At 46.3% G+C, this 18,338-nt stretch overlaps 1 protein-coding gene across 2 annotated transcripts in view; it reads left to right on the forward strand.

Moving 5' to 3' along the window:
• Nucleotides 1-15,628, forward strand: part of m1ap (meiosis 1 associated protein) — a 30,314-nt gene extending 14,686 nt beyond the window's left edge. Inside the window, exons 5-12 of one of the 2 annotated variants that reach the window (XM_056443035.1) lie at nucleotides 9,315-9,473; nucleotides 9,551-9,710; nucleotides 11,294-11,435; nucleotides 11,591-11,654; nucleotides 11,777-11,919; nucleotides 12,070-12,185; nucleotides 12,280-12,364; nucleotides 13,508-15,628. In XM_056443035.1, coding sequence (XP_056299010.1) covers nucleotides 9,315-9,473; nucleotides 9,551-9,710; nucleotides 11,294-11,435; nucleotides 11,591-11,654; nucleotides 11,777-11,919; nucleotides 12,070-12,185; nucleotides 12,280-12,364; nucleotides 13,508-13,735 — 1,097 coding nt within the window. In that variant the 3' untranslated portion in view covers nucleotides 13,736-15,628. The remainder of the gene's footprint in view (nucleotides 1-9,314; nucleotides 9,474-9,550; nucleotides 9,711-11,293; nucleotides 11,436-11,590; nucleotides 11,655-11,776; nucleotides 11,920-12,069; nucleotides 12,186-12,279; nucleotides 12,365-13,507) is intronic. The other variant, XM_056443036.1, reaches the window with a different exon arrangement.
• Nucleotides 15,629-18,338: the final 2,710 nt, after the last annotated feature.

Here is an 18,338-nt window from a genome sequence, read left to right on the forward strand (position 1 = left end):
GAGTCGCCAGAATAATGACTGTAAATTTGTGTCTCCTGAGATGAGGAGCCAAGAAGGGGGAGACATATTGTAAATCTTCATCGACCCCGAGAGACAACTTCTCCACTCAGTTTCCCTTCGCTCCGCGGGGAGTTATATCACTTATTGTAAGTCGCTTTGGATAAAAGCGTCTGCTAAATAACATGTAATGAGTTAACGCCGAAGCAACGACACCGGAGCTTCCTACCAAGCGCTGCCTTTGCAGAGCGACCGCTCGCCACTGCGGTCCTATTAACCGTGGCGCTCCGGACACTTGAAGGACACCTAATGAGACTTTAAGCCTTAATCTGCTCAGTTTTTAAAAACAAGATTAAAGATAGTATTTCCCTGATGACGTATCTACTCTTGACTTGTCCACAGCGTCAGCTGCTTTGCAGCCGAGAGAAGGAGTCCATGAAACTGTCCAACTGGAAATCAGTCCAGCACACAAACTCATCTGTGAAGAGGCGGATTGTCACTTTTACTCATTTTGTGTGCATCAAACTGTTTCCAGTCTTTCTGCTAAGCTGCAGCTGTAGTCGCATAGCTGACTGATGTGAGGGTGGTATTTGGTCTATTCATCAGAAAGAGAAGCATATTTCTCCAAACTTGTTTTAATATGCTGTCTTAAAACAATATGCAGGTGCCTAAATGCAGATTGCAGCAGGTGTTTCTTGCTGTAATCATTCCTCTTGTGCATCCAGGCCGTGAAGTGACGCTGTTTCAGTGTATTCGATGAGGGACGCGTCTTTTTGTTACGATCCTTCTCCTGCAGTTGTTCCACGTCATTGGAGTGATTATTGGTGTGCTCCGCCTCCAGTGAATCCAAAGATTGTAATTAGTTTCATACGTCTGTGATTTCATCAGGATTGTGTGTCATCCCCGGAGCAGCAAGAGGATATTATTCGCGGTAATCGTGACCTCGCTCTTGTGTCGACGTCCCCGACTCCCGCGGGGACGTCGACAAACACCGTTCCTACATTCTTGTGTAATTGGTTCTGCGTTAAAAAAAAAAAAAACTTTCCACCAGACTTTTCCTTCGCAGCTCTACGATTGCAACACCTGCGGTCCTCCAGCCCTGCGGTCGCTCGCTGCCTCTCCGTCGCTCTCGCTCCGTTCTTTTTCCATCGCAGTCAGCGAGTTGGGTTGAGTGTGTGGTGGGTAAATGTGCAAAGAGGTGCGCGGGAGGAAACCCCACCCAGCTACTACGAAACACACACACACACACATGCAGGAAGCACACACACACACGCTCACAGTATTTGGTCATACATTTAAGAGCAGGAATGTGTCAAAATCTAATTTATATGTTGATTCATAAATACGGTTTCACATATGTAGATGCACGGTACCAAGGTCAGGCTGTTCACACCTCTGTGCAGCAGGTGGTCGTGCAGATGGAGACGGGCGTCGCTCTTCACACCAGGACGTGGAACCCACACACACACACACACAACGTTCTCCATATGAATCCCCCTCCTAAAGTATTCGTTGTCTGTCAATACATCTCCATAATTACTTTTTAATCTATGTTTCTGTAATTTCAGGTCCAATCTCATAGCGATCGAAAGAAGGCATTGAAGTTATGCCGTAGAGCCCGAGAGACATATTCATAAAGAAAATGTAAATGATAAGTTGATATCAACCAGCTGATGCATTAGACGGTGGGCTCTCGGAGGCTTTCTGTGGTTTTCAGACACATATTTCTGAGCACAAGAGAGCTGTTTCAGTTTCCCCTCTCTTGCTCTTTCTCTCGGAGCAGCAGATGGTTGGTTTAAAAAAATTTAAAAAGCGCAAGAGAGTGAGCAGAGAATCGTCTCCTCCGAGTGGTCCGCCGCTATTAAACATCCAGAGTGTGTTGTTACACTTCAATCATCTCCCTCTTCTGTCTTCTTCCCCTCTCGACAACAAGAGGATTGAATAACGGTCGAATCAATGAAATAGCTCTAATGTACAATATCAATGAAATAAAGTAGGGAACACCTTGGAGGAGATGTTTTTTTTAATTTTGAGGAGATTGATGTCTTACATCAGATCAGTCTATAAAAGCTCCTCCTTAGATACCGCATGGATGAATAAATGATTATCCAGCGTAAAACATACAGTTAATACTTAATAGGAACGAGATGAGAGTCCGGACTGATTGTCTTCACATTGGCTGCTTGTGTTCTCCTGGGTTTTATAAAGTTCACTGTTTAACTAAGAGAGGAAGAGGAGGATGGTCATGAAGGCGTTTCGAAAGCAACACAGTATTTTTTTTAAATGGCGAGGAAATACGCTCAATGTTTTCATTTCATTTCTGTGTTATCGTCACAAAAGAGCAATTAAAGTCTTCATTTCTAATTTATGTCTTGTTTGCCTGAAGTCAGTGTACGTCTTCAGTGTGATTAAATCTGATTCTGTAATGACAAACTCTCTCTTCCTCTCCTCTCTCTCTCTCGATCGTTTCTCACTTCCTCCTTTTTTTCCATTTCTCTTCCTCTTCTCCACCTTCTCTTTATTTCTCGGACCACCGACGATAAAAGGAACAATTCACTGCCCTTGTCTCTCTGCCTGTCCTCTGAACCTGTATGAGAATACCCAGACGGAGCGCGAGTCTCTCTCATCTTGGCTTTTAAGCCACTTAAAGGAAAACACGGTCCTTGTTGAGAGGTTTGTTATTCACTATCTTCTCTCCAATCACTCCACCCAGCTCCGGTCTCCTCTCCTCTTGTCTTTTTATTTTATTTTACTTTCAAACGTGAGATTATGATATTGGGCTTTTGCTGATTCCGGGAAAGTGCACCTGTTTTTTTAGCTATAATTGTCTTGTTCGATACAGCTGCGATAAACTATTGTCGATACTCGGCCCCCAAAGTGTACCTCCGTAAAATAAGGAGTCATTTTCCCGTTCCCTGGTTCCCCTCTCTCCTCTGTCATGTGCCTCCATGAATACTGTCTGCAGATTTGCTCTCATCCTCTTGTCTTTTTTCAAGTGCTTCAAAGAAGTCGCCCAAGTCCTCTCCTCCTCTCCTCTTCTCCTCCTCTCTGAGTCCTTCTCCTCCATCGCTCCTATTTCCAGATTCTGCTTGAAACAGGGCAGTTGATCTCGTTCGCATCAACGCGGCGGCAACAGGTTGGTACGATGCATTCGACGTTTGTTCCCCACGGGAAACGTCTCGTTGGCGACACAAATTAAAAGCAGGAAAATTGAGGCACTTTTTACTTTGACTATATTTTGCATTTACACAAAATTGAAAACACCAAAATACGTCCCTTTTTTTTTACCTTCTCTCAAGCTTGTGTCATCTTATCTCTTCCTCCCCCCGACCCCCACCCCCCGGGTCCTCAGTGATGGAGGCCAGATCACAGTGCTGCTGTCTCCCCCTCGTCCTCTTGTCCTGTCCATGTGCCCGTCTGCTTTAATGGCTTCATCAGAGGCAATTAGGTCACATAGCCGCTGGCGTGTGTCGAGTGTTTCTGAGGATCAATGTCCTGTTTGTCACAGCCTCAAAAAAACACAGACGAGCATTAATCACTCGCACACACACAGACTGACAGACAAGGACAGTGTGTGTGTGCGTGTGTGTGTGTGTGTGCTGACAGTCTCGCTCTGTTGGTGAAATATGGATATGTCAGAGGGAAACTCCACAGACAGACTGTCATGAGGACGCTCCCTTCATGTTGATGTCCACGCTCACATCACATGACACTTTGGTGCCAGGTGAGGACGGTTTTATTTAGATTACATAAGAGTTACCGGCGGCATTGAGAGTGATTTTACAAGAGGATAAGATTAGACAGATAAAACCATAAATAAGAAACGGCATTACAGAAATCTTACATTATTATTGTTATTAAACCTGAAAGGAGAATTCTGGCTGGGATGTCATATATATATATATTTATATTTATATTTATATATATTTGTATGTATTTATGTATGTATATATATAGATATGTGTGGATATATTTATTTATATATATACAGTATATATATATATTAGGGCTGTCAATCGATAAAAAAAGTACTAATTAATCGCACATTTTGAAATTCATTAATCGCGATTAAAAGGTTTTTTTTCTTCGAAAGACTAAATCTTCTAAATGAACGAGTAATCCCTTCAGACAGCGTGTATTTTAGACACTTGTTTAATTGTATTCTTTTTTAAAGACAAAACTTCACACAGAGCTGTGTTTTCAAAGAGGCTCCTACCTATAAAGTGCCAGCGAGGTATTTAATATTGTGGATGATAAATTGTTTCTTCAGTGAAACATCCAGATTAGTAAACAAAGGTGTATTTGAGACCCCATTGGTCCTGTCATCTTTAACATTCAACAACAGCAGAACAAGTGGCCTTGGTAAACTGACAAATATGTCATGTTAACCCTCTGGAGTCTGGGCTCATGTTCTCGATTTTACAAAAAAATGTAAATTCACCTTTTAAAGGTTTTTGCATATGACATCCCATTTTTTCCCCCACCATTCTATCAGGCTGAGGCCCCACCCCCTGAAATATTCTCTATAGCGCCAGATTACAGCAGAAGTAATGTAAGGTTCTTTTCTTCAAGACGTCTTTGTTCTTTTATTAAACTAAACGTCTGTTGTTGGTCGTCTCTCCAGCAGCATGTCATTCTGTCTCGACGTGTCGTTCACACGTCTCGGCTCTCCGTCCCGCGCGCCGCAGAGCTCCATGCCGGCGCGTCTGCGCGCGCATCGGGCCGAGCAAAGAAAAAGTCCCCTGCACTTTCCGCCCCGCGTCACCGACACGTCGCCCTCTGTTTCTCTGTGAATATCGAGGAGCAGACGGGAGGAAGGAGGCGGACTGCCGCGGTTTGACACTCAGAGGAGTGCAACAACTTCAACGACACCGGAAGTAAACAAAGTTGCGTTAATCGCGGCCAAATTAATCGCATAGATTAACGCGTTAACGCTGACAGCCCTAACATATATACATTTAAAAAGATATATATATATATGTAATAATATGTATTATATATACTATATCTAATAACAGTATACTACATAAACATTGGGTGACATAATATATGAATTATTATATATCATAATGTCTAATACAAAATAATAATACTGTAGCGACCCTGTGAAGTGGCTGTCAATCACAGTGTGGCACCGTGCGTGCTGGTCGAGGGGGCGTGCCTGTGATTGGCGGAGTAGAGGGGAGGCGGGGTTAACCTGTCGGAAAACAGGAGTTAAGGGTGGTTGACGGGAACCGTTGTTGTTGACGTTCGAGCTGCTGATCTGAGGAGCCCGCTGTCTGTGTCGGTGGATGCCCAATAAAGTGAGGATTAATAACGTCGTCCCGTCTCCGTGTCATCAGTGCCATAACGTCCGAGACGTTACAATACATCGTGCATTGAACAGACAGCGATGTGTAATCAGGTCCTTTGGCAGCCAGGAGCTGCGTCGCGTGGATCCAAGATGGCGGATTTTCAGTCGGTGTTCAAAGGGCCACCTGCTCACGGCCGTTTCAGAAGCTACCGGTCCGACGGCGTGTCGGTGTGGCTGGAAACGGCACTGCAACTCATTTCTCTTCACTGCTGCAGTACAGGTGGAATTAAAGTAACACCAAAAAAGGTCCAAATCATCCTAACAGTACTTCGGTACAAAGCCCTAATCCGAGTGGACCTTACCATTACCCACAATGCTCCGGGGTAGCCAACTCCGCCACATCAAAAAGCAAATAACTTTCAAACTAAAGCATTGGGAAATGTGCGGACGGTTCCTGTGAATTGACCGTGAGCTCTGGAATATATCACACATCAACAAACAAACGAAAATTAAAAAAAAATTCAAATATTTGCACCGTGACTGAGAACGGTGGTTCCTTGCACTACTATAAATAGCCCTGGAACACATTGTCATATTGTAGTTCAGCCAGGGTGTCAGTTTGTCGCTGCTCAGGAGGGCCTGTACATACATACCCACGGGAGGTATCCAGGGCTCAGGCAACGGCATCGGAGCCCGAGTCCTACCTGCGAGCATGGCTATAGGGAGCATGCAGCGGCGACGTTGGCCTCCAGGGGCCAATGGCCCCCTACAGTGCATGTGGTGTAATTGCAGGTCGAGTGCGAGCCGAGGGTTTAAAGAAAGCCTCTCGAGAGTAGTACGGAGTAAGAAACAACTGAGGCTGAACACTGTTTTTTAACTTTAAAAAAAATGCAAATACTTTTATCGTATATATATATTATGAAAAAAATTTGAAATACAATATATATTAAATTTTTCTTATTTCTTTATTTCTTCATTTTAGATTCCCCCCCCATGCAAATATATATATATATATATATCATCATCAGTCAGGAGTGTAGCAAACTTCAAAGTTTCTTTGACAATGTGATGGTGTCAAGCTTCCATGGAGATCCACCATTACACTTGTCCATTATCAGCAGATCCGCATCTAAATGGACGAGTGAAAACAGGGTCTGCTTCCTCCCATGGTACCGCATTAGCTCACTCCGTCACTAATTCCCCCCCCCCCCCCCCCCACCCCATGATCTAATGGTACACTGGTTGATGGCCTCTTCTCATGCACAGACAGTAAAAGGAACCATTACTGGGCGAGGGCTGATGTCCTTCTGGGTTTTAAGAGACGTGCGTGGTCATCGCCAGTTCACTGGAGTTCTCCTTGTCGCTCACCTTTCCAAAGCATTATTTTAAACACAATTTTAAATTCAGAAAGATCATCACAGATCGAATATTTACGTTATTTCCCCCGCAGGTGATTTTCAAATTAAAAGTGACAGCCTCACCCCAGAGGCGATCAAATGAACCAACCTTCTGTGAATCATTTAACGACACGGGGAGAAGAGAAAGTCTCCCGGGGAAATGACAAGCAAAGTCATTACATTTTAATCTAATCAAAAGCAGGTTACATACAGTATGTCCATGTGTGTGGTGGTGAATCGCAAATATGTTCAACATCATCATCCACATCTGGACAGGAAAGGCTCTCAGATGATGAGACAGGTGCGCGGGGCGAGGCATTAGCAGCCGGCCTTTTAAAGGATGTGATGAGTCAGCAGCAGTTCCTGCCATTAAGGCTCAACGTGTCTTAACTGAATTAACAGAGCTTTAATGAAACAAGTCCACGAGTAAGCAGCTCAAATAACTCGGGGGGGGGGGCTTTTATTGTGGATTTGGAGGAAATTAAATGTGTCTATCTACCGTTTTGCAGCCGCTGTTTTGACTACGAAATATATCGGATAAATAACAATCCGGCAGGTCGAATTGAAGCGTTACAAGAAGCCATCGTTCAATAGCGTCTTCACCTCTCATCATACCAGAACGAGAGACAGGGAGGAGGCGTGGAGAGATAGTGTTGAGACGGACGAGTGATAACACATCATTGGTTTTTTGAAATCTCGCATAAATCGGTAAACACACGCTTAATGAACTCAACAAAGATTCCAAAGGAGAGTAATCTGTGTGTGTGTGTGGGGGGGGGGGGGGAATGGGGGGGATATCGCAGAGTAAACACATTCCTCGTGGAGTCAGATAAGCCTGCTGGAGAGAGAGACTCATCACTTCAGCTACTTTTCTGTCTCACGAGCGTGGAGGTTAACTGCTCTCACCTGACCTCACTCAATAACGTGACACACACACACACACACACAGTTATTTATGTTGTTTTGAGAAGCACTTTTTTCTTCTTTATCTACTCTCTGTCTCACGCAGAAACACCCACACATACACCCCCCCCCCCACACACACACACACACACTCTGTGGTCTAATTACAAGCATTTCTGATATCTCTCCTCGCCCACCCATCCATCTCCTCCCTATCTCATCTCCTCCTTCTTACTCTTGCTCTGTGTGTAATTTAAACCTTCTTCCCATCATTCCTCGAAACTAACGTCCATATTTCTTCCTCTCTAGCGTCCCTCTCTCTCTCTCTCCCTCTCTTTCTCACACACGGACTCTGCATCCTCCTCTCTGGAGCGCATCTCTTTTTTTCTCGACGCCGTCCTTCCCTTAGCTTAGCTTTCTTCTCGCTCCTCTCTGTCCAACCGGTTCGTTCTTTCTACACTTTCCCCAGTCTCTTCGCAGTGCAGAGGAGGGATGCAGTTTTGGTTGTTAGTTAGAGAGTAGTTGTTTACCGCCATCATCCATATTGGCGTGAGAGAGAGCTAAGTGGCATGTGTCAGGGTTGAAAGCAAAGAATCTTGACTTTACGTGCTCTCTTTGACATCTGGAAGGACAACTTTTAAAGCTGAAGTGCCACTTCAGGCTCTGTTTACCTCTTAATCTTCTCTCTTCCTCTCCCGTCCCGCTCGTCTTCACCCAGCAGGGATCCACAAACGTCCATCAGCGAACACAATTCCTTCCCCTCAGAAGTGCTTATTTCTGGATGAGGCACTTTTGGAAACTTTGGGCCAGACCCGAAAGCAGCTTCCGTACTGTAGAGGAGATGAAAGACGCAACGGCATGTTTTATACGAGGAATTTAAAAGTCATTTTCTTTCTAAAAGTTCCCGATAGGGAGAGGTTAAATACTTTGACTCCTCTTCATCCATCTTCTGTGCTCTTTCTCAGTCTCGTCCCCCCCCCTTCCTCTCCTCCATCCCTAACCCTCCCCTCGCTCTCACCGTGCCTCCTGATCCTCTCCCCTCCCCTCGGTCCCATTAGTTATCTCCCGATGGGTCATTAACTATTAGACAGCAGATAGAACAGGGGCGCTCAGTCAGGTCTGCGTCTAGTTTGCGATAATAAATGGACATCGGGGGGGGTGACAACAGAGGGAGAGCAGGAGAGGAGGGTGTGCCAGGTCTTTGTCTTTTTCTGTAATGATGAGTGGAAGTGAAAGAGAGGAAAGAGAGGAAAGCCGTGCAGCGTCTTTCTGTCCACTGTGATGAGGCGAACTACCTCCAGAACATTAGAGGAGAGAGAGAGTTACACGACAGGAGAGTTACTAAACTTTCCCCTGCATCGTCGGTTCACGTCCAACAGGCAGTCCCTCCTCTTCCCCTCCTCTTCCCCTCCTCTTCCCCTCCTCTTCCCCTCACACAGTCGATGCTCGGCGTTCTCATCCAGTCAGTCCTAAGAAGGGCTTTGGATGATCCAGAGACACCGAAGCCCTCAGAGCCTGAAGCGTGGAGTCAGAGGCAGACAATAGGATCACATGTATTGGATTCTGCCTCCCCCTAGTGGTCATAGATGAGAAGGGAGAATATTTTAGACATTTATTTTAAAACATGTGACGGTAAAGTACAAAACATTCTAAATACATGTAAACTTTAGAATAAAGCAGCCACAGAGTCCATTTTCAATCCATTGTTGTTCGTCCGCCTTCAGACTCCCTGATGCTGGGGACCGAGGTCGACCTGCAGCGGGTGGAGAACAGCGTGTTCACCATGGAGACGGTGTTGAAGGCGTGGCTTCAGGAGCAGGGCGGAGACCGAGAGCACCTCCACCTCCTGCTGCCCAACCCCTCGGCGGATAATCCCATTCCAGGTGCGGCTCCTGCGCACCAACAGATACAAGTAGCGCCTGTCGTCTGCTCATACTCACCATGTGTCAACCCGCGTTAGTGTGTGTGAAGTGTGACATGCAGGAGCGACTGATAAGCCCCGCCCTCATCCCCCTGAGCCCCAACCTGGGAGTGAAGACCGAGAGCATCCGGGACTTCCTGCCCCTCGCGAAGGGATCAGCCAATCAGGGCGAGCCGCCACGGAAACTGAAAGTAATCAAGTAAGAGGGAAGCGTTAAAACGTCTATTTTAATTTGTATTGCCTTGTCATTTGGACGTTGGTGTCGTGCGTGTGTGCGTACGTACGTGAGTGTGTGTGTGTGTGTGTGTGTGTGTGTGTGTGTGTGTGTGTGTGTGTGTGTGTGTGTGTGTGTGTGTGTGTGTGTGTGTGTGTGTGCACGCTCCATCAGCCGTGTGTGTCATGTCCAGTAAAACCCAGCCAACCTATGAATGGCTCCATTCTGACTGGTGGGACATGAGATGAATCTCTGTTGTCACATCAGAGTCGGCTTTGTTCGGCGAGAAATAACTCAACACAACCAGAGTTGGGCCCAAAAATGTTTCTGTGCTTAAAAGCGAGTCGAGAACTTTCCTGAACTTGTTTGCGAGGAAATGTTTTTCTCATATGGAAGAAACTTATGGCACATGGTCACTATGGGATAAACTGGCTACAAGTAACACAAAACAATTATCATAAATGTTTTCACTAAAGTCACTAAAAACATTCACAAGTCATTTTTATACATGTTTCTTTATGCATAAATGGCTCGGTTGGTTTACACGTTGTGTAAGCATGTTTTTTTGGATACCGTAATCCTGGATACTTCTGCTGGGAACATCATAAGTACCCGTAGCTTGTTTTATATGTCCTTATATGTGGTTGTACTCCTTTCAAATGGATCAGAAATTATTAATGCTTCAATATGCGCGTTTCTTTTCAATGTTTTCACATGAAGACAGGGAGTTTTATTCTTTTAGAACCAAAATAAAGCGTGTTTGAGTCAAGAATCAACACTTTATCAAACTCAGACATGATGCTACTCCAGATGTTGACATACAGCGCATGTAAAACAGACACGGGCCCACACAAACATCGCAAAAGGAAAAGGAGGCTCAAATAAAACATGCACGGAGATCTTCATGAGCTCAATAACATTTGTTATCAAGACATATTGATAACTAGAACGGGCACTCAGTAGAGCGCATACCTTCGCATATCACAAGATTGGGCATTGCATTATGAACATTTTGGCATTAGTTGCATGACAATTGGATACAAATTGACCGTGCTATGGTAAAAAGAAGATGTTGACCTTTTCATGACCTTGACCTTTGACCCGATCGATCCCAAAATCTAATCAAATGGTCCCTGGATAATAACCAATCATCCCACCAAATTTCATGGGATTCGGTTTAAAACTTGTTTTGTTATGCGAATAACATGCATACAAATAAATAAATAAATACATGGCGATCAAAACATAACCTTCCACATTTTCAATGCGAAGGTAATTATGTCACATGACTTCCTGATAAAGTCGACAGGATACAACAGGATTCTAAGCTATTCTCATTTTGACCGCACCAGCAATAAATCATGGTGACAGACAAGGACAGTGTGTGTGTGTGTGTGTGTGTGTGTGTGTGTGTTTTACATACTGATGAGTCATGATTTACAGTGGCATGTAAATGAAGCTGGAGGACGGTTCATCTTGCCGGGCATGATGTCATTCTCTGTGTCTGGGACCTGTGAAGGTTCGTTGTGTGTTTAAATACGGAGTGTGTGTGTGTGTGTGTGTGTTAGGACTCTGCGTGCAGACGGAGTGTGTGAGAGTGTGCTGTACGGCCTGCCGCTGGTGCTCCGCCCCACCACCTGCTGGCAGCTGGACTGGGATGAAATGGAGACCAACCACAACTTGTTCCACGCTCTCTGCCACACTCTCAGGGTGTGTGTGTGTGTGTGTGTGTGAACACACTCACTCTGTTCATCGTCGTTCACAAATGTATTTCTTACAATCGAGGCGTTTTAACCGGTTTAACTAAAGGCCCGTTGGCCCAGCGCTCCTCTTCCTTTGATGTCCGGTGGTTTCCCGTCTTTCAGAGCCGTGACTTGTTCCTGCTGCTTCGCGTGGAGGCTGCACAGAGGCCGCCGGCTGGAGGCTCAGGTGTGTGTGTGTGTGTGTGAGGAAGACAGAGTCGTGTTGGGAATGACCCGTCCTTATGAGTGCACTCACATGCCCCACTGCACGTGTGTGCGTCTGTGTGTGTGTGTGTGCGTACGACTCAGGTGTGTGTTCCCACTACGTCCTCCAGCCATCCCCGTCCCTCTCCCTGCTGCTGAAGCCGGTGGTGTCCAGAGAGTTGCTGCTGCCCTGCTCGCTGCCCGTCTCCACTCAGGAGCCTGCGGCCGACGCCGTGCTCACCATTCAGGTGGAGAGGACTCCTCCATCAGAAACACGTCGCTCGATGGCGAGCGGCACCCGCAACCCAAATGCTTGCCTGGTTCTCTAAGAAGTGTGATCCTCTAGTCCAGACATCCCGATGACGACCGTGTCCTGTCTCCTGTGTTCTCCTCTCCAGGGTTGTCTCACTCAGCTGGACGAGGAGTGTGTGTTCAACCCTCTCTCTCTGAGCAGTAACCTGTACCAGCACCTGAGGAGCAGAGGCCTGCTCTCGCAGCCTCGATACCCATACAGGTCCGAGGATGGAGATACCATGCAGTGTCATGGTGGTGTTGCAGTCATTGAAAGGTGGAGTTCTGTGCTGATGTGACATTAATGATGATTCCAGGCTGCAGCCAGCAGCCGCCCACAGAGACCCGGCTCAACCACTAGAGGGCTCCAAAGCCACGGGCAGCAGCAGGCAGCCGCGGCAGGTAAACATCCACCTCTTTAGGGCGGGGTAAAGGTCACGGAAACGGGCACCCGGACTCTGACACGAGCCGATTAGACGAGTCGAGAGCAATTTGACAACACGGAGCAGGAAGAGTGTTTTTATGAATCTCATTCGGGCCGTGTGCAGAGAGTGCGGTGCGTCCTGTCCTGAAGCAGCTTCCTCCCCGCGTCTCACTCAGGGTTTTACTCAGGAGGTGGCAGCACTCGCAGTTTAGTGCTCTGAATACTCAGCTCTTTGTGTCGTGTGTTTGTCAAATTAATTTCAGTGAAAGTATCAAACAATTCAGTTGCAATAATCCTTCATTTAAAATAAAAGTATGTCAGCAAAATGTACTTAAAGTGTTAAATGTAAAAGTACTTCTTTTTCAGTAGCATCCCCCCTTTCTGTTCAATTATAACACACATTGAGGCACCAATGATCAGGCAGCTGGGTGCTGTAGCTACTCCAGGGGGGGGGGGGGGCTAGTTCTGACCCACCGAGGGGTCACAAGATCAACCTGACGAGTCTGGAGAGGATTAATGGGAGTGTTTAGTATTTAAATGAAACCATGTGAGAAGTGTACGTTGGGAAATGTTTCACGAGCTGTAAAGGTTAATCTGTCACAGTGTTCTCCATCCATAAACTTATCATGTTTTTTTCTTTTGTGTTGAAGTTTAACCAGAGTGAAAAGTACAACACGATTATAAAGTAGCGTAAAATGGCAATACTGTCGGTAAAGTACCTTAATTTTGTACTTAGTGATTAATTAATAACTAATAGTTACACTCCACCGCTAATTATCACACATATAATTGTCATGGCTATAATCCAGGAGGAGATTAGACGAGCTCATCAAGTCAAACAATTACTGTGTGTTTTAGTGAGTTATAAATACTGATGAAAACTATCTGACAGGCCGGTATCTTCTAATCACCCAAAGAAATTAAAAAGTGTAATAATATATTGTTATATTCCCCCTCTCTTTATTCGCGGCAGCCTCACCAGTGTTTGTATTCGCTTGCTGACTTATTGATCCCAGAAGTGACGGCTCAGACTAATCTCTGTTATTCGATCAAAGATAATGATGTATTTTGTTTTTTAAAAGCTAAACTTGACCCATAAAGACTTTGTTGTCTCTACGCAGCCACAAAGCCATGGCCGCCAACTGGGAATGAACAGCAAGGCCAGGGCCACTGTGGCTCCCCTGCCCTCTTCCTCCTCCCACTCCTCCTCCTCGCTGGGGCCTCCTCCTGTCAAGGCTTCTCGTCCGGCTCTGAAGCTCCTCAGCAGCAGCAGTGGAGGCCGTCGGGCCCCGGCCCCGACTCGAAAGGAGGAAGACAACGGTGACGACGACTCCATGGTGATGCAGTAAAAAAGTGGACTGAGAGAGCAATAGAGAGACAATAAGGTGCATATAGAGAGAGAGAGAGAGAGAGAGAGAGAGAGAGGCAGGGTGGCACATCCTCAACAAGTCATTTAACCCACACACACACTTTGAATCCCCCAGCATCCAGACCTGCCACTTCAAAAGGCTTTTCCAGTGAACGGCAGAACTGCTTACTCAGCACACACACACACACACACACCCATTGTGGCTAATCGCTCCCCATTGTAAAGTTTGTGAGCAATTAGGCAGCTCATAAAGACTTTCAAGACTTTGTAAAAGAGGGAAGGACACCCTAATCAACACATAAACACACACACACACTATTCTGCCCTGAACTCTGATTGGTTACAGCTTATTTTGGTATTCCAAATCATCTCTATTCCTTCTCACCACACAAACGCTATTAGCTAGATCTAAACTTAACAACCCTGTGTGTGTGTGTGTGTGTGTGTGTGTGTGTGTGTGAGAAGGAGGAAAGTTTCGACTTGTGCCACCTTTTAAACTGCTGAGGCAGCAAATCACACACACACACACACACACACACGTGAGCAATGAAAAAGGCGAAGGAAAAGATGAAGAGAGGGAAAAGCAGGACAATGGAAGTCTGAATGGAGGAAGGGAACAGAGAGTAAAAAGAAGGTGAGGATGATCAGAGGTCAGGAGGTTAAAGGATGCATTCAAAGTATTTTCTTCATGTCGCAGCACACAGAAAACGACATAGTTTTGATTCCTAATAATAAAGCAGACATACTGACACACACACACACACACACACACACACACACATATGCACATCCCATTCCCATTCTGCCCTGAAGCCCCAATCAGAACACAGACTCTCTGTTAATGAGACGGAGAGTAAAGCAGCAGACAGAGGGGCCTCTCTGCTCCCCTTCCCCCCCACAGCGCGCTCCCTCGCCGGGCGTTGAAAAGGCAGCGTTGGGGGGGGGGGGGGGGCTGCAGTGTGCTCTTCAAAGTTGACACCAAGAGGTTTGTGACGAGGAAAACACATTTCGACTCTCGCTCATACGCACACATTGGTAGGTTCAGACACGTCCGCCGTCACCGTTATGAATGTATTCCTCGTCAAGGAGCCTCACACACACACACACACACACACACAGGCGTAATCAGTCTCCCGCCATTCCGCCCCCTTGTTGAACCGTACAGCGTGAGGCCGACCCAGTGTCAGACGGTTTCACGGCGTTGTGACGTCACAGGACTTCCTCCTTCACTCGGTGGCGTCCACAACGATCCTTTTGTCTCTCAGGAGAATTTGAGCGGACGACTGCCCACTGACATTTTACCCGCTTCTTCTCCCTCCGCCGCCTCGCCTCGCTCGCCACTTTCCTCGTCAGCCATCCCGGAGTCAACGTGTGTGTGAACTTCGTACATTTGTTGAAATAGAACAACAGCAGCCTCTCTCTCTCTCTCTCTCTCTCTCCACCAAAAAAGGTCAAGCAGCTGAAGCCAGAGAGCCTCCTCCTCCTCACTGGGAGGTCAGCAGTCACACTCCTCAGCGTTAAATGTCACCAGATTAATGAGGCGTGAGCGCCGGTTCACCAGCGCGTCCCCAGTTCGTACTGAGCGTCCGGACGAGTCGTTTGTTTCCACAAAGCTTCTTTGTTCCTCGTTGTTTTATCTCGTGTTGTCGACTCTCTCGTGTTCCTGTTCCGCTCGAGAGTCGTTTGTGTTGACTGTTTTCCACGCCGGTCATTTTCTGAGCCGCGAAGGAGATCCTATCAAAAGGAGCTGATCCTGTCGTTTCCAGATCCTGTCGGTCCGACGTATATTTATATTTATATATTTATTCATTTGTATTGTATCTTTACACTGTGTATAAACTGTGGGTTAATAAACTGTAACTGAGTAACAGGTTGGTGGTTTAGCTTTGCTTTGAAGAGAGTGCATCTCATCACTTGTAATCTTTTACTCCCTCTGGTTCGCCTGCAGATAAAGAATATAATGTATCAACAGATTAGACTCATCTTTGCAGTCACTATCATCAAAACATCCCGTTCTCGAAGTAATCCGCGCACAATGCATGACTTCTTGTTTTTTTGCAGAGCATCACCTCAAAGCGGGTCACGCAAAAAACCACAATGAACTTTGTATACCCATAAATCCACGACGAGGTGATGTCGCGGTGGTTTCGGTGCGAGGGCAACTCACTCACCACGTCAACCTTTCACCGCCTCCTGCTCCAGCCGCAGAGCGCCGACTGCTGCTGCTGCGAGAAGATGCTCTGATACGAGCGGGGTCTATTTGTGGCAGGGCGGCCCCTATGTGGCCCCCGGCAGGTTGCATGTGTGTCTGTTTGTGTCCCGTCCTGCGTGGACACAAATAATATCTGTAATCTTAGTAGATAACAACAACTGGATCTTCTTTGACCTTTTGTGTGTGTGTGCCTCTCAGCTTGATAAGCTCCGTCAACGTGTGGAGACATTTCTGGGCCTCGGCTTCCTGTTTCAATGCACCGGTGACTTCTGGACTGCAGAGGAGTCAGACTCCCCATCTGTCTCCCGATCTGGAGTCCACCGTCTCCTTCCGGCGATTGTCCTCAGCGGGACGTCCCGCGACTCCGACGGAGAGGGAACACTCGCAGGAGGAGAGGAGCCTCTCTCCCGAGCAGAGCGCCCTGAGAACAGAAAGAGGAAGTGCATCTCTGGGGAGGAAGTGGGGCGGGGAAGTCAGCAGGGTTCGCGGGGACCTGAACCCTAATCTGAGTGACAGATATCTGATCTGAAGGTTCCTGACGCCCACGCAGGTCGAGGAAAATCTGGAAATATGATTGGCCGATGAGCACGAGACAAGAATCGGGACCATAAATCGCAACGACCTGATCAGGAAATGAAAAGAACACGTTTTACTGCTTTAGTGGGCGTCAGAAGGTCACTGACAAATATGTTTTACACATATAGAGTCTCACTTTATACGAATATTCAGCAGAGTTTTTGCACAAGCAGGGAATTTTATTTTGGGTGGGGCAACAAATCGAGAATCTAAATGAGAACCTGACATTTCCTCCTTCGAGTGGCTCTTATTTAAACATTCATCATAATAAATGTGATGTTTTTCGTTCAGTGTCGTGCAGCCCAACATTCATCTTGATATCTGGCCAGAAAACTGAGAAGACTCCCAGAAGTAGATCTTAAACTATTGTGAGTTCTCTGATTTGCTTTCAGTATGAGGCTCCCAACCTTGAGCACACACACACACACACACACACACAGGAATGGTCACATGGTGATATGGCAGCATGCTAGCATGACACGTCCAAACTTTACAAACCATAAACTGAACACATGCTTTTTTTGTGGATTTCCCTCTCGCTGATAGATGACACACACACATATATACACACATACACTCACATTCATCAGCGATCAGTCCGTTGAGCTGTTCTGCAGATGCATGAAAGGTCAAAGCAGATGAGGAGAGAGGTAAGGGGAGGAAAGGAAGGAGAGAGGAGGTGGCCGAAAGCACCGATATGTGTTTCCATAAAGTTCTAATCGGTCCATATGTTATGTTATTGATAACTCCTGACGTGTTTCAGGCCTTTAGAAACACTATTCAAACCATCATGAGACACTGAAGCTCTTCATTCAAAAACAATATCAAATATGTGTGCGTGAACTCACTCAACATACCTCAAAGGGGACTCCGGCGGAAACGTCCACTGATTTCATTTTATATTCTCCCGGCGATAATACAATCCTGCATTATAATCCAATAAAAGTCTGAAAGACTTTATGGCATTTTATCATCCAGAGAGGGTCTAACAAAAATATGCCCTCTGCTGCAATCGTAGGAAATGGACCCAGTGTGTTTATGGAGAACAAGAAGTCTGAATATCTCAACCTGTGTCACTTCTGCTTCTGACTAACTTCATAACTTCATAATCAAACCCCTCTGAAGGAATAGTTTAACACTCTCGCGTCTGACCGGTAAATATTCAGCCACCTCCAGCAGGGGGCTAGCTTAGCTTAGCATAAATCGGCAGGATGCTAGCTTAGCTTAGCATAAACCCGCGTGGGCCTCCACGTGCCTGTAGAGCTCGTCAACAAGCGTTACGAATACATTTTTTTATCTTCTGTTGTTGATTCTGTACATAAAAGGTACAAGTATGGCCTCATGGGTCCCATGAATAAAATGCAGCCGGTTGAGATACAGCGCAAAAAACAGTCGGTCACAATTTCCCTCTCGGCGGTTTGAGTTCACAGAAGTCTTCGACGCTGACGGGCTTGTTTTGGATATTCCAATGAGGAAGTGCTCAGCCATATTTAATAAGCATACGGAGGCCACCGTGGTTCTCTTCTTTCCCGACGGGTTCCCCGAGATTTTAATGAGAAAGACAGAAGTTTGTCAGTTCAGTTTTTCAGTCTGAAGGAGGGGGCGACCAGTTCGGAAATATCTCCTCAATATGTAGTTCGAGTTACTTTTGGAGGATTTTTTTTTCCTGTCCGGAAAGTACTCCGGGCAGCAGGCGGGTCAATAGAGAGAGAGAGGGATGAAGAGGATGCTGGGGAGGAAGAGCAGCGGCGCTGACGGGAACAGCCTGGGCCTGTTATGCAGCCAACCAGACAGG

This window comes from Pseudoliparis swirei, chromosome 21 (assembly GCF_029220125.1).
Source record: "Pseudoliparis swirei isolate HS2019 ecotype Mariana Trench chromosome 21, NWPU_hadal_v1, whole genome shotgun sequence".
NCBI classification, from domain to species: Eukaryota; Metazoa; Chordata; class Actinopteri; order Perciformes; family Liparidae; genus Pseudoliparis; species Pseudoliparis swirei.